Raw genomic sequence first — 17,419 nt, forward strand, 5'->3', positions numbered from 1 at the left:
TAAATAACCCCACACAAGTAGATTTAGTCTGACTCTACAACTACTACTATGCAAGTTCACTTGCAACTTAATAACGTCAGTTCAGTAACAGAATGATGTTAATACCGAGCGTGGGTCGGTTGGTAACTTGTTACTACGGTAACAGGTTACTGGAAAGTAATACCAACTAACCATGTTATTTTGGCAATAGGTTATTGACAAATACCAGTATTTCCCATCTCTACAGTAGAGGGGATAAATGGGAAAGCTAGGGGGTTCCAGAATTTTTACTTGGGGGCCAAAAACCTCTCATTTCATGTTCCACAATGGCAGTACTATCTTTTCTTTTTAAATAGTATGATTTTATGGTATAAATTATTTGAAAAATGTCCATCAAAACTTCAAGAACAGTTGATTACATAAATAAAATTTTCTTCCTATTTCTATACATTCCACCTTGCTTTATTTAGCATATGTTTCTATATGCAATGTAGCAGTAACGTAATTGAACAATACAATGTTTATTTGCCTACTTTTTAAGACAAACTACTACATGAGAGGTGTATCTCTCTGAAAAAGAGCAATGAATAATGGTATTAGGAGTTCCATATGAATCCAAGACAAATTAACCAAACGCTCATTGGCTTTAACACGTTCGCTGCCAAAAATCCCTATATAGAGTTCTGTATATGCTGAAATTTTTTAAATATATTTTTACTCATTTTTGGATGAAATATGATAGAAATATATGAAAATTACTCATTAGTCACAAAAATTATCACTCTGTACCATTTTGGGAATGCGGTAACTGTGGTTACCGCTAGCACATGGGAACCGTCTTCTTTGCCAGCTGGTAACTCTAAGGAACACCCTTTTATGGCAGCGGGAATATTCCAAATGAATACATCGTAGCTACGTGAACTGTATTTTATTCGTTTTAGACAAACATAAACAATATTTATACGCAAGTGTATAAACCAAAATGAATGTAAAAGTTTATATACATCTCCGCTAACTCACTTAAATTCAGTTATTATTTACAAATATGTAGTGAGTAATTATAACAAAATATATTTTAATGTTTAATCGAAATTATTATAGTTTGCAAAAAATATTGTAGTACATAAGTTTATAAAAATGAAGAAAAAAGAAGAAATAAGTTTACTAAAATAAAATATTGATACAAATGTGTATATACATCCTAACCAACCCACCCAAAAGTCGTTTATTATTTACAAATACGCTTAGAACTTGGTTGTTGTACGCCACTTGGTCCCGGGGGAACATCCATTGTGTTGCACTTACTACTATAAAAACTTTAAAAAATCATACAAAATAATGAAAAAGTGTAATGTGAAAACGAAGTAGTACATAAAAATGCATGAAAAGTACCTCCAGAGGAGCGAGAAATACAGCATTGTGATAGCTTGAGTGCTGGCCACACACTGACCTCATTTCAGAACAAAGGTTTTGTGGTAACCACAGTTACCACCAGCTCCTAGCGCAGCGTAGCAGTGGTAACCAGAATTACTACCCACAGAGAACTGATTTAACTTGATAATATAATAAGTACTAAAAAAGAATAATTAAATTTAAATAACCAAATTTATAGATAAAATAAAACAAATATTCTCTACCACTCAAACCTTCACCCCACCGACAAATTACCTAGCCTGACCAAGCTGGCATCATGTACTTGACAGTTCATTGCAAGAAATCTCAATAAATAAAGCACACTGATTCCGTCTCTCCGCGGCCTTTAAAGAAGCGAATGGAATTCCACAAAAAAAATTTGTTGAAAACCGTTCTAAATTGATGAGGTATTTATAACATGAACAAAAATCAGTGTGAGTGTTCTTCTTTGTTTGAAATAAATTCAAATTCATCAAAAAAATACTATAAAAACCAGTTTATAGCAAATAAAAAAATACAGTTGCCATATGACATTGTACTTAATCTCATTTTTTAAATAACAAATCAAATACATATAGATTATTTAGCTTGATTTTATTTGTTACAGCTGGTAAAAGCTATTTGCCGAATATGAGAGTCAAGCACTTTCAACCAAATCATAGTCATTTTAAAAACAATGGAACCACAAGTTCAAAAAAGTCATGGACATGACTTGCTGCTCATGAAAAATTTGCTAGGTCATTTGAGCCTACACACAAGTTACGTTTTCCAGTGTTTGAAACCAAACTTTATGCAAATTCGCTGGTTCTCACGATATATAATTTTTTTAAGGAAACAATTCAATGGAGGTTCAAGAAACACATGCACTGAACAATGATCAGTGAAATATAAAATTCCAATAGGATGATCATTAACCCTTTTACTGCCGGCCATTTTTTTATCGTACCAGTCAAAATTGCCAAGGGGGAAAATCGCTGTTGTGCATTCATTTACAAAAAATGCTGTATCTTTTTTATTTTTCATTAGATTTGCATTAATTTTTACTTTATTTACTCGTATTTAAATGCTGTTTTTCAAGTAATAAAAAGAAATTTTAATTCGAAACAAACTCATTATTTAATTTTAAAAATTATGTAAATAAAAAATAAATAAAAAAATAAAAATTGTGTTTGGCATCTGATAGTTTATTTTTAAAATTATACTAAAATTTTGAGCATGATATCATTATAAACTAGAGCAATTGCTTAGAACATATACCAAATTTGAAGGTGCTACCTTGAAACATAGCTGCACTATGAGGATTTTCCCAAAACTGGTAGGCCTCCTCTAGGCCTACCAGTGGAAGTTGAAGGTAAACTTATCTGTGCCACATCCCCCTCACTATCTAATAACTCCTCATTATCTGATGGTAAGATAAAGTCAGGATCGTCATCAGTGTCATCCACATCACTTTGATTGTCATCAATAGCCCTAACACTAATATCAGAATCGTTCTCGGCATATGAATCTGACAAATTCTGAAGGAAATTGTCACTCAGTTCGTCTTGCACTTGTACACCACCATCGATTAGACTGTTAATTATTGTTCCCTCACTCACAGGAGAGTTAGATGTAACTCTTTTACTCATTTTATCCTTGATCAACAAAAGTAACACTTCAAAAAACTTTCGATAACATTGTAAACAACAACAATGAAAGAAGATTTCAGTAATCTAACCCGATCATCTGGTTTTGACAGCTGTCTAGGTAGTTCGTCAATTCTAGTCAAAGACGACGAAAATAGAAATCCAAAGTTCTTCAAATGGCTTCTTTCATTATCCTTTCCTCCTAAACAACCAGAATACCGAATATTTCGGCATTTGAACATAACAGTAGCCAGTAACAATAAAAAAAACAGACGTCCGACATATCGGACGTTGGCGTTTTCGGCAAAAATGCCGACGTCCGATATGTCGGACGTCGGCAGTAAAAGGGTTAATGCTTGAGAGCTAAATATTTTTTTTTTAACTCGCCTAACCGTACTATTCTACTTAACAGGAGAACAATGGCCAACGCACTTGTAGTAGGTAGATAAAGGATTGAAATTCCAAATAAAAGAAAATACCACATCTTTTCTGTCCATTCTAACACAATTATAGTAATTTACTTTTAAGTGCACTCACAACACTAACTTATATACCCAATAAAGAGAAAACATCGCTCACAAGTCACAGGCACCACAAACGTGAACAGCACCAGCCTCTTGCAATGAACTATGCAACAAAATCTATATCGAGATGCCAAAGAAGTTGTGTAGAAGAAAACAAGATTGTAGCAGAGGAAAACTGATCTTTTTCGTTACACGCATACCACTCAATTTTTCCCGTTGTATGTATCTTTTCCGTTAATTAACCTAAACATCAGTAACTACTTTGCTTTCTAGATTATTTTTCTTGTTAAAGGCAGCAGTTGAATGGGCTTCAACCATCAGCACAGGCTACAGCAGCATTGGTGCTGCCTCCTGTTGATGGCAACGAATGAAAACATTACTCGAGATAATAATGATCAGTAAAATATAAAATTCCAAAAGGCTTATCATTAATCCTTATTTCCATTTTACATGCCAAAAAATGATATTATATTTTAAATCTTCGGCGTATATGTATAACGGAAAGGATCCGAAAAAACTACCAAAATAATTCACCATATAGGCAAAAACTGTAGAAAAAATGGCAAAAAAAAGGAAAAGTACTGAAAAACTCTTAAATTAATAGAAACCAATAAGAGGTTGACTTACAATCATAACAAGACCAGGTGACGCCCGTAGAACAATCAAATATTACTTCGCGCAAGAATAGTTCCACTTTTAATGTTCTATAACTTCGTTATTTGTCATTTCCAAACATTGAAACCTTATATTGTTTTGTTCAGGACGATAGCAATAGGTTAATAACACGAAACTCGAATTTTGCCAGGTCAGTCGTTAACTTCACAATTACCCATGGCTAACGTAAACTTTGTCCTTAGTTCTTTACTAAGATTTTCAAGAAATATTCTGAAAAAATAGCTTAGTTCGAAAAGGCTGTAGTTGTGATCACCCCCTAAACCCATAGTTTTGTTCAGGTAAAAACATTATTAAAAGGAGATCAGTGGCACATTACAAATTTTCTTGAGGGGGGAGAGGAATAATTTTCTTATGGATAAATACGATACCAAAGGGTCTATAGTATCTATCTCTATTCCTGTTAATGAGGTACTTTATTGAATGACTAACCGAATCCACTAACAAAATGCCAAAAGTAGGATAATCTCTTTAAATTTAATTGGGAATTTGTGCAACCAAAAAATACAGAACTATAAGTGTGTTAGAAACATAATCAAGCATAGAAATATTCTGATGTGTACGGGGACACATTCCTGGAATTAATCTTTTCAAATCACAGGTTCTTTAGGTCACATTGTGCAACCAAAGTTAATTCTTAGGCCTACACAAACTGTGTGATTTTATCAAATATACAAATCGTACTTTATATTAAGTCGTATTAAAACTTATTTAAGGAACTTTTGGTTAAGTTACATACATCTTAGCGCATCAGAGCTCACACTAGGTTAGTAATAAACAAGTCTGGAGATTTAAATGAGAAATTTCACTTACCTAAATTATTTACCTTGAAAGTTTCTAATGGACGTTAATAACATAAAAAAATCTCAGGTACTAAACAATTCTTACGACAAGCTTTAATATCTTAACAGATCCATTTCTACCTTAGTTTTGCATTGTTTACAACTTAACACTCAGAGCTTTGGAATCCTACCATATCATACTAAAATTACTCATAGTATTTGAATGAAGCGTAGGTATGTCAGTTTAACCATAAAAGCCACGCCCATTTTCCTCTTTGGGTACCTTTGGAATTGTGTATAACGTATACAGGCCCACTAAAACATCCTCCTTCACGAGGTAACAAGGGATACAAGCGCTGAAAGTAATATATACTTTGTATTTATAAGGCATATATTTTCTTACTTGACAGTTAACAAGCAAAATTTAAAAACAGCCAAAGTTCATTTTATAAAAATTACCTTGCTTTTACTACATTGTCAATATTGTATAATATTTTCAATGTATTACATATATATATTTATTATGTAATCAAGAAAATAACCAGACCCGGAAAACCTAAAGCTCAACAAGGAAAAAATCCCCAATAAATAAGTCAAAACCCCACAACGAACTGATCAGAACTTGCAAATGTTCTGAAGACTACAATAAACATAAGAAAACCACGACGAAAGAGGAAGCACAGATAGTGGAACAGCACATGTAACAGAGTGATAGATGAAAGAATCAGTGCATAGAAAAATTTAACAGCAAAAAAATTCCAATAAATTGTAACAAATTCCGTCAAAATGGAAGTGTACAGTTAACAACCCACTTCACAAAACGGGCGATAAGTCAGATTCAAATAATTACAGAGAATTTCAGTTCTTCAAGTCACATAAAAAATCCTCTCAAAACCTCTATTAAATCGGTTGCAACAAGAAGCCGACCGACTTGTTGAGGAGTATCAAGCGGGATTCCGCAAGAGTAGCTACTGCATCGAACAAATCTGGAGCCTAAAAACGATTCTGTTAATTAGGTCCTGTAGAAATACAAGCGTCACTTTCGTCGATTTTATAACAGCTTATTACTCTATTGACAGACAGACCCCCTTCACCACTATGCTTGCAGTAAGTCCTTTGGGAGTGGCAAGAAATCCGGATCAATTATTCAAGAGACACTCACTGACACAACTGTAAAGGTTAAATTAAGTTGACATACTCGTCAAGGTTCAATATAATACTGGAGAAAGGTTATTACAACATGGGTCAAGGTATTACAGATTGGTAGAAAAAAGAACGTAGAATCGATTTTAAATGCTTACGTTTTGCAAACGATATTGCCATTCTTACTAATAATATAGAAGAAGCAAAACTTGTATTAGAAAAAACAATATTAAGCGGCTGAAAACCTGCCATCCAATTTTCCAAGGGAAAATATCACGAGTCCTCAACTTTACATATTTGGAAGAAATCATCCAATTTCTGAACTTAACATTAGTACAAACCAACCTCGGACTACAAAGCTGCAGAAAGCCTACAGACTGACCTGGAATCGTTTAAATACAAAATCAATATACATCAATGCAAACGTAGCACACTAAAACACTGTCGTACTCCCTAAAGCATTTTATGTATCAAAAACAAAAAAGTTCATGGTGAGACCAAATAAAAGATAGTTAAAACCAGAAACGAAGGATATTCAGGAAAATATTTTGACTACCTAATAGGAATGGATTGTGGATTAAGCGAATATCGTTAGACTCATACAAGTCAATCGCACAAAACCAATCACAATTTTCATAAAATAGACACGATCAGAATCACGAGAAAACTGTTCGATGGTTCAAATATCAGTAAAAATAAGATCAAATGGATAACTGTAGTGAAATAACATCTGAGGCAGTTTAGCCTCACAGAGAATGGCGTAAAAGAAATGCAAATATTTGTACACAACATTCAAAGACACAAATTCGAAAAATTACTTACAGTGAAAAAAGGAGAAACCAAATAGACAGAAGAATGGAAGAAAGAACGACTACGAACGTATAAGGAGATTTTTGGAAGAACGAAAGAAAGAGTAAAGAGCTAGAAAGTCGTAAAGGTACTCAAGTTCTTGTACTCTCTAAATAGGCAAATATCCCAAATAATAATGATGTACATTTATTAATGATTTACTAAATAATCATTTTGAAGGGGAGATATTTGCGTTCGCAGACGACATTATGTATCCAAAAAGATGTGAATAAACTTTGTCCTAGATCATTAAAAATTACCTCCAAAATTTGAGACATGTGTACGACAAATAAAATAGGTTTGAATACTTCCAAAACAAATGTTATTAAATTTTATAACTGTAGTTTTTCAAATATCACGAATCTGACAGCAATAACAATGACTTATGCCAATGTCCAATATTACACCAAATGAGTAGTTTCAAATATGTAGGTATACACCTGGACGAATGTTTATGGTAAAAAATGTGTCAGTATTACAAAATCAAGGGAAACTAATTATTGAAAAGTTTTATCATTCAGGTCACTTTTTTGTTAAAAAAACTACTGCGGACGTTGGATTTTGGTTTAATTCACTAAAAAATTAAATATGGAATTGTGTTGGGAGCTACCTTCTAAACACTAACTGGTAGTTTCAGAAAAAACTTAGAACACGTTCATAAAAATTATTTAGATGGAACTTATACATGAGGACATCATTTCCTCTGTATCGAGAACTATACGTATTTCCAATTCAGCATCTCTTCAAAAGGTTTCAAAAGTTTTAGATTATGAGTGGAAATAAAGGTGATGCATGAGAAAACTATGATGCACGTAGCAAAACAAAATGATGTTCATTAAGTCTAAATATAATTTATTCAACTTGAAACACTCGTTTGGGGACCAAGCATGTGTGTCTAAATCGTGTATTATTGAGAACAACTGTATTTTTATCATGTATTTTAGTCAATGTAGTACTTTTTAGTAGGAACTAAATATAACTGTAAGGAAATATAATAAAATGCAAAGAGCGTTAAATATTGACAGGTTACGCATTTTAATGGGTCTGCTATTGAGACAACTAAAATAGGTTCGCTATTTTGGTCTGGTAAATTAGCTGAATATAACGTCGTGATCAATTTCTGAGTAAAATAATATTGATTTTATCTTTCATTTATTCATTTAAGGGGAAGGTGAAAAAAAAAAAAAATATATATATATATATATATATATATATATATATATATATATATATATATATTAAAAGTCCTGTCCTGTGGAGTATCGATGGAAAAGTCTGTAATCTTTACTAGTTCGTTAAAAACATCGCAATCCTTGAAACATGTTGGGGACTTGTAACATGGGTAAATATTTAAAAATCAAATATCGGCTAAGGTAGACTATCAGGAGAATCTTAGGATATTGTAAAGCCTTTTCCATTAAGTATTCAATAACAATTAGTGGTGATGGGAATAGATGTATGGTATGGGGAGAAAAAAATAGAAATAACCAGAATTTATTATGGCATGTCGGATGCCGTTAAAATATAATAATAATAATATTAATTGTTACTGGTTGGTATTTTTTATTTAGTAAAGTGTTCAAGACTGGCAATACTTTTTAATGATAAGAGGAGTTTGAATAAATTCTGTATCCTAATACGAGCTGATTTTCCAAACCATATTTTGAAATCCAGTGTAAGGATGTGCTGGAAGGTTTTCAGGCCTCGGAACTTGGTTGCTGTGATCCTTTTAACCTCAGGAAAACATTGGTTTTATAGGTAGTGTAGTTATAAAGTTAAGGAGGAAATTTGGAATAAACAAATAAGTAAACATTTTGTACTGTGAAGTCTAATCATATAGTATTCTCCATTAGCTACAAATATTTGTGATAAAGTTATTGGAGTAATTGGTTGATGTGATATAAATATTGAACATATAATTAGCTTAAAGGGGGTGGCAGTGAATGGATTAAATTAGCCAAGTGGAAACAAAGCCCAAGCTATATAAATTGGTTGGAAAAAATAATGCGTACCTGCGAACCCCTAATGCGAAGGAATTTATTTACCGCCATTAAGTCGTGGTTCAATTTTGAGAAATTTAGGTTTATCAGATCAGGAATGAACACATGAAGAACGGCTACAGTGTAAACATGTGGTTGGCTCATGGGTAGTCAAAATCAAGTATAAACCACCACCTGAAGGTTTGAATTAGGCTGTAAACCAAGCCTAACCTCAAAAAGGGTAGGAAAATGTTTTTGTTTTATCTTTTAGGAGTGGATGAGGTATTCCCAATGGAATTGGGTATTTAACTGAATCACCAATTTAATTTTGTTTTTTTACCAATTAATTAGTAGCCCTATGGTATGTTTAGACAAGACCATTGACTTCAGAATGGATTCTTTGGTCGTGCTTGGCAAATCCCGACTATTCAAGTATAGTTTAGTCCCCCAGAAGTGTAATCACCGTGTAAGGATATGCGTTTATTAATATAGATAGGTATCATAAACTACAAATAATAAAATAGCTTCTGTGCAAGATCGAAATATACACAAATATGTAGGCCATGCCGGAAGGGATTATCTGGTAACACTTGTTTTAATATACCACACCGGCGACGCTATGATTAGGAGCTAAGATTTGTTAATGATGCACTGAGAGCTTTATAAATTTTCTCAATACATACTGTATTACCAGTTAGATAAAGAGGTAAAGATTCAATACATGTAATTAAATGTAATAAAAATTACAACAATGGTTATTGGTTTATTATCATAACTCCGTAAATTTGGTTCTTGGACTAGGAAACGTTACAAATAATATAACTTTTTAGTGTTTATCAAGATGCCAATTAGGATTGAAATACTATGTTTATTTTAATATGAATTAGTTGTTATGTACTTTTTTTATTTTATGAACGAAAACGCTTTTAAAAACAACACCATACTGAACAGTATTTTCAGAATTATAAAAAATAACACAAGAACAACACAACGTTGTGTATCAACGTTAAATATAAATCACCTCTTAAATACTTATTTGCTTATTCCACTTAAACATTTTTAACATAGTTAAAATAGAAATGCCTGACTGATATGTATGATTACGAGTTGCATAAATTATATCAGTATTTCGTCAAGACTAATTTCCCTGTTTTTAACTACTTTTTTAATATAAAAATACAAAAACCCCTTTTATAAAATCGGAAATAGAGCTTCCTTCATTGGCCATATTTGATTTAAATAACGCCATTACATTGGGAACGATTCGTGAAATCACAGTGTCAAGTTTCGTTTTCAACAAACAATGCTCCCAACATAGCATATTAGCTAAAAAACCAATTTTTCTGAGATGTACCTCCTTACGTAAATTTTGTGCTGTGTAAGAAATACTTTAAGCTATATGTTTACAAAAGGAAAAATTTGTACCAAATCAAACAGAAAGTACACAGAAAATAGTATGTAGATTAGTAGCACACAGGCTAGTATTGTTGCTGCATGTTGACTGTTAGGCATATTTTCGTCCAGCCAATTATTGTTTCTAGTAAACAAAAACCATGATCTACAAATATGTTGTTAGTTTTTAAAGCTTTTACATGTTTTTCTTCTTGTTCATTTAAATATCATAATAGCCGGTTAAACAATCTTAATAGTCCTACACATATAATGCACGAAGAAATGCTTGAAAGAATTCAAAAACTCTTTTTTTAAATATTTATATTTCAGGTGCTTCAATATGTATACGCATTTTGTTCCATAGCTAGTTATGTTTGGCTTGGAGAGTCCTGCCCTGAGGAGATGATGATCTTGATGAGCAGATGTATCTCTAGGGCCTGGTGCTGGGCCGGGTGGACGATGTGGCTGGTTTGGAGGCTCTTTTTTCGTGTTCTAAAATTTCATAGTAAAAACAAGTGCTTATCCGTTACCATATTCACGCACATTGACATGGGCATCCATTTCTCTATTATGGATGATGCGGTGCTGCAATTTAATGTTTTTGGATGGCTCTGATATTGATATCCACTTTGACAATGCAAATAATTAAAAAAAAGATGTCGTTTATTACTGTAGGTAATGTAGGTGTGATCTAAATTGTGATTTTTTTTATTTGTGTAGATATCGAAATATTATATTATTTTATATGTTATTATTAAACACTGTAAAATAATTGGACTCGTGCACGATTAAATAAGTTTTTTTTTATTTCGTACTGATACAAAAAAAAATTGAAATTGTCCTGTTTTGTAACATGAAAATAAATAAGTAAAAGAAGTAAGCTTACATTACTCTTATTGTAAATGTAGCTTTAACTCTCGAATTACTCATTATCCAAATTTTCTCTGCATATGCCATGAATGATACTAATAATGCGTAATAAGTTAATATTAACGATTAAATAGATACTGAAATAATAATATTTTCAATATATATATATTATGTATTAACTTTGTATTTTTTGGCTTATTTTATTCAGCATAGCTTCAAAATAACAAACTAGAATTTCACTATTCATTCCGACTCTTTTTGCTGGCCGTTACTATACCAACCCCATTATCAAAACAGGTAGCCTTTTCACCAACTTCCTGAATCACAATGTGATTCAAAACTAGCTTCCACCCTTGACCGAATTTCCACTTTGGCTGAGCCATATTATATTTTTAATATAAACTCCAAAGTAGGTTATAATCTCACACTTATTGCAATGTAGTCTAAAAACAAATATATAATGTGATAAAATAACACTAAAGTGTAGTATTACAAAAACATACACTTATGTGTTGGTATCTCCTAATTTAACATTTCAAAGTCAGAATTCCTAATTAATGAAATTAGAGTTCTGGGGTTTGAAGATCAGGATGTGTTTAAAGGTAATATCTTAGTATTATTAAACTGTTAAGCATTAATTCTTTCTATCACCTGTGTAAAGCAAAGAGTTGAGTATGGCAATTTCTTTAATATTACATTTGTTCAGAATCCAACACCTATTATATGTATGAGGATACTGGCCTAATTGATTTATTTCAAATGTCTCACTCAAAATTCAATAAGATTTTTTAAGTAGGAAAAGTATAATTGAAGGCTAAATAAACTCATGTGCTTTATAAGCGCGTGTGGGCTGCAAACAGATAAACTATTAGGTACAAACTTTATACATTGCAGTTATGTATGCAGTTGCTTTGAATAGTTCTTGAATGTACAGTATTTTTCATGATCAATATCAAATAATTAACCAATACTTTAACCCAGCCAGACTTACAAGACTAAAATAAATAATTATGTGTTGAAAATAATTCTTAAAATTATAAGAGATAACCCATACAAGATCTCACTGATAAGAAAGAATAAAGACTTCAATTTAAGACATGAATTGTAGGAAAGTACTTTTGAGCAAATATGATACAATTGTACAAGCAATTATGTAAACTATAAAACTAACGTATGCACACAATATTCAGGATTTTACAAAATTTAAAGAAAAATAAACACATGATACAATGCAATAAAATTCAGTAAAAATAATAAATATGTATTTCAAAAAATACAATATATTTATATTGTATTTTTTGAAATACATATTTATTATTTTTACTGAATTTTATTATTTTTACTAAATAGCAGGTTTGTATTTTTTAATTATATATTTAATAATATTTAACAGAAATAAAAAAATACAAACCTGCTTTAGGCTACGATTTACTTATTATACCCGAAATATACTAGATTACCTTTTCTTTTTCATTTTGGATTTCCTTCTAGTAATATTTCCCTACCGAGGTGTGCCAATAACCGGTGAAATGGTGTCTACTACTTTCTTTGAAAGATTTTGGAACCACCATTGATACAACGCGAGATCACCTTGTAATCCTACTTGACTCTTGTGTACCAAAATTAGCTCTGTACATACATGTATAGTATCAATGTGTATGAATGTGTAAATGTGTATGTGTATGTATATATATATATATATATATATATATATATATATATATATATATATATTATATATATATATATATATATTATTGGATCACAATGTTTATTAAAATTAAATTAGGCTACTGCCAGTTATACAAATTTAATAAATGTAAACAAAAGTCATTTGACAGGTATTTGGTCTTCCGATCATATGTTAGTTTGGTTATTTAAACGCATATGTGACAGATACGGCCTAATACAATATAATTGAATCGTAGAAAGTAAGGGCTCTGTAGTGTAATGGTAGCACATTCACCCGGCACTTGAGAGATCCGGTTCGAGTCCCGGCGGAGCAAGTACTTTTTGTGATATATATAACTTTATGTGTGTATATATATATATATATATATATATATATATATATATATATATATATATATATACATACACTGAGGTGCAAAAAAAGTGGGACACTCTATTTTCGTTTAATATCTTTTTTATTTTCTTAGTTTAAACCAACTTGAACACAATATTACTCTCAAGAAATAACCTAAAACACAAAAAATCAAATCAGTTACTTAAAATGTATTATGTTTTAATTAAAAAAAAAAGAAAAATGATGTTTTCATACCCAACAAAAATCCACACAATTGAGTAATAGTGTTCTTTTCAAGGAGTTCTTTTAAAACACTTGGTGGGTTTTATCTTTTCCATTTCAGAAAGTTCAGTACCTCGTATTTCCTCCCCGAGATCTGATGACAGCTTCCAGCCGCCTAGGCATGCTGTCAATCACGTTCTGTACAAATGTTCTGTTGACCAATATTGTTCCATTCTGCCTGTACAGCCTGACGAAGTTGATCCAAAGTTAGCAGCTCGCCACGTTGACTTCTAATTGCTCTCCCAATCTGGTCCCAGATATTTTCTATTGGATTTAGATCTGGGCTACGTGCTGGCCACTCCATCGTACTAATTTGCACATCCTGATGGTAGTCTTGCACCACTCTAGCGGTATGGGGTCGAGCATTGTCATGCATGAAAACAAAATCTGGCCCAACAAATCCTGCATAAACTGTAACATGTTCTGCTAGAACCTCTTCGACATACCTCTGACCATTTAAAGTTCCTATATCAAAAACAACCATGTCCGTTCGAGCTTCCCTTGATATTCCGCCCCACACCATGATAGAGCCACCATTGAAACTGTCCCTGAGTGATATGTTACATTGCGCATATCGCTCACCTCGCCTTCTCCACACCCTTTGCCGACCATCAGGTGATCTGAGTGAGAATCTGGACTCGTCAGAGAGTAATACTCGACTCCACTGGTCAATAGTCCAGTTTAAGTGGTTTCTTGCCGATGACGTGCGGTCAGTCTTGGGCCAGTGGCAGGCCGACAAGCATTTAATTTCTTTCCTGCAACCTTCTTCTTACAGTCCATCTGCTAATATTCACTTCCCGAACCCTCCGAAGTTCATTTGCCAGTACAACAGAAGTTGAAAACCGATTTCGTAGACTCAATGAAACAATAAACCGATCATCCCTAGCACTAGTTGCTCGGCTACGACCGGATCCGGGCCTTCTACCATAACTACCAGTTAACCTGAATCGAATAACAGCTCTATTTATGCTTGAACGTGAAAATCCTGTTATCTCAGCCACCTGACGCACGCTATTGCCATTTTCAACTAATGCCACAACTCTAGCCGCATTCACTGGTGAAAGAGGCATTTTAAAAGTAAAAAATGAACTGCAACTTAACAACTACAACTGTATTAGTTACAATCAGAAACAGGAATGAGGATATGGTGGCCAACAGTGATGTACAAAGGTCAAGATTTGACTTGATAAGAATAGACAAGTACATTATTACAATAACAGACATGCAGAATGAGACTAATGAACAGGTTTGTCAAATTTTTATAGGGCAATTAGCGGTTTTCACTTAGAACTGGAACTCATACACTATATTTATTTACGTAAACACGATTCATGCCCAACAAGTTGATTTAAGCTGAAGGCATTTAAGAAAAACAGTGCGTCCCACTTTTTTGCACCTTAGTGTATATATATATATATATATATATATATATATATATATATATATATATCCATCAAAGTGTTTTGGAGGTAAAGCCGATTAAACGTTAACAAATTTTGTTCGATAAAATCATAGCTTACTCTCTCTTATTTATAATCCTACAAATTGTCCGTACAGTATTTTTTTCGTTAGCACATTATTGGAGATTGTAAAATGGTTGGGTATGCTGCTTAATATTAGATAAAATTGCATACTTCAGTGTACATAAAAACCAGGATAATACAACCGATTGAAATGTGTATTATTCAGGAAATCGCTTACATAATACAGGGAATTTACCTTTCTCAGCCTCTTAACCAGTTAAACATGGTGGTTCCATTTTAAGTGATTATCAAAAAGATTAATCAAGTATGTACTTGAAATCAACACTCTCATATTATACAATTGCAACCATAAATACACTGGTGTTAATGACACATTAAATTTAACGATCTTTTAAATAAACTGTATTAAAATTGTAGCCACAAATGTAATACGTGATATAAATATAAATACATTGAATACATAAACTACTTTTTCTGTATCTCACTATTTATCCACAATTAATACATTTGTACTATAGGCAGAACACTCTAAAGAAGTTTCATCAGCATAACAAAAATTAAAACTATGTAAATTTAATATTCATGTAGATCATCGATGTAAATCAGAAACATTATAGGTCCAAAAACTTTACCTTGGGCTGTAACTCCAATATATGACTAAACACCTTATTATTTTTTTCTATTAGTTTTTGCACCTTCAGAAAAAGATTTTAGCCATGTTAGTGTATTTGCCACCTGTGCCATACTGTTTAATTTTTTAGAACAATATATAAACTTCAAGTTCATCAAAGGCTTTGTAAAAATTCAAATACAAAAATATAATATACCGTATTCCTTTTGTTCAATGGACGTAGAAATGATTATAATATGTTTATCGATAGCCATATCTTCACGTCGTCCAAGTAAAAACCCAAAATTGGTGTTTTGAAAATAGAGGTTTTTCTCAAAGTAGGTAAGCGGTTATTTTTCACTAAAGTTCAAAAACCTTTGCAAATGTGCCGATAAGAGATGTCGGACGATATGATAATATTTTTGCATCAACAAGTGACTTACAATAGTAATCACATTTACTATTTTGAGTTTCTCAGGAAATACTCCTTACTGTAGGAATTCAATACAGATATTACACAAAAGAAGTACAAACAAATCTAAATTATTCTTAACAGTCATGATAGTTCCGTCTATGTCCCGGCTAACTTTGTTATCATGATTTGTATAAAACCAATAATATCAGAAGCATGCACCAACATGACAACTAATTCTGTACAAAAACATTATCGTAAGGATCTGCTTGATCAAAGATATCACAACCAAACTCTTCATACTTTAGATCCGGCAATATAATACATTGCATGACAAAGGTCAATATACATTTAATAAAAAGAACAACAATGTATCTTAATTACTTAATATTAATGGGACATCAAATAATCTCTAAGAGAGTAATACTCTCTATCAATTAAAAAACACTTAAGTTTAGATCTGAATTTAGGTACTACTACTTCGGATCTCAATTCTAACGGGAGATGGTTAAATAACTTAACTGAAGAGTAATACAACTGTCTTTCAAAAAATGATGTACGGTGCTTTGGAGTTGGCAAACGGAAAGATTTTCTTAAGTTGTAATATTTAGATAGATCAGAGGTAAAAATATGCATGTTTTTCCTTAGGAAGGTTAAGGTCTCAAGGATGCATAGGCACGGGAATGTAAGTACTTTGTTGGTTCGGAAAGTACCCCCTACATGATTGGTTTCTAGCTAACCCCAACACAATCCTGAGAGATTTATTTTGAAGCCGAAAAATGTATTGTGTCCTGGTATTTTCAGACCCCCAAATAGGCAGTCCGTATGTAAGGTGTGGGTAAATACATCCATAATATCCAGCCAAAAGAATATCTCTATTAGCAAAATGGGACAGTCGACGCAATACAAAGATTCCGCTGCCCAATTTGCTACATACACTGTCAATATGAAGACAAAATTTCAGGCTAGAATCTAAAGTCAAGCCCAGAAAATTTGTGTACTCTGACGATTCAATAACAGACTTCCCAATAATAATGGACGAACCACTATCACAGCTCGTAGGAGCTCTAATATGAAAATCGAGAAAAGTTGTTTTTGCAGTGTTCACAGTAAGATGATTATCCTCCAGCCATTGAAGCAGACAACTACCCTGTACGAACATATCACACTCCAGGTTTTCTCTAACTTCGGGAGAAGTGACATATTGACAGACGTATCGTCCGCAAAGAGACACAAATTACCTATACCTACACTAGACGAGATGTCATTGACAAATAACAGAAATAGGATGGGGCCAAGGACAGAGCCTTGGGGCACGCCTGATTTTACTGTTTCTACAGAGGATAATCGATAACCCAAGCAACCAGAATCGTTAAC

The 17,419-nt window shown here is 32.5% G+C and overlaps 1 protein-coding gene across 3 annotated transcripts in view; it reads right to left on the minus strand.

The window, feature by feature from the left end:
* LOC124368877 (contactin) overlaps positions 1-5,254 on the minus strand; it is a 59,884-nt gene extending 54,630 nt beyond the window's left edge. For 2 of the 3 annotated variants that reach the window (XM_046826351.1, XM_046826353.1), the window contains exon 1: positions 5,040-5,254. In XM_046826351.1, coding sequence (XP_046682307.1) covers positions 5,040-5,070 — 31 coding nt within the window. In that variant the 5' untranslated portion in view covers positions 5,071-5,254. Of the gene's footprint in view, positions 1-5,026 lie in introns of all 3 variants that reach the window. The other variant, XM_046826352.1, reaches the window with a different exon arrangement.
* Positions 5,255-17,419: the final 12,165 nt, after the last annotated feature.

This window comes from Homalodisca vitripennis, chromosome X (genome assembly GCF_021130785.1).
Source record: "Homalodisca vitripennis isolate AUS2020 chromosome X, UT_GWSS_2.1, whole genome shotgun sequence".
NCBI lineage: Eukaryota > Metazoa > Arthropoda > Insecta > Hemiptera > Cicadellidae > Homalodisca > Homalodisca vitripennis.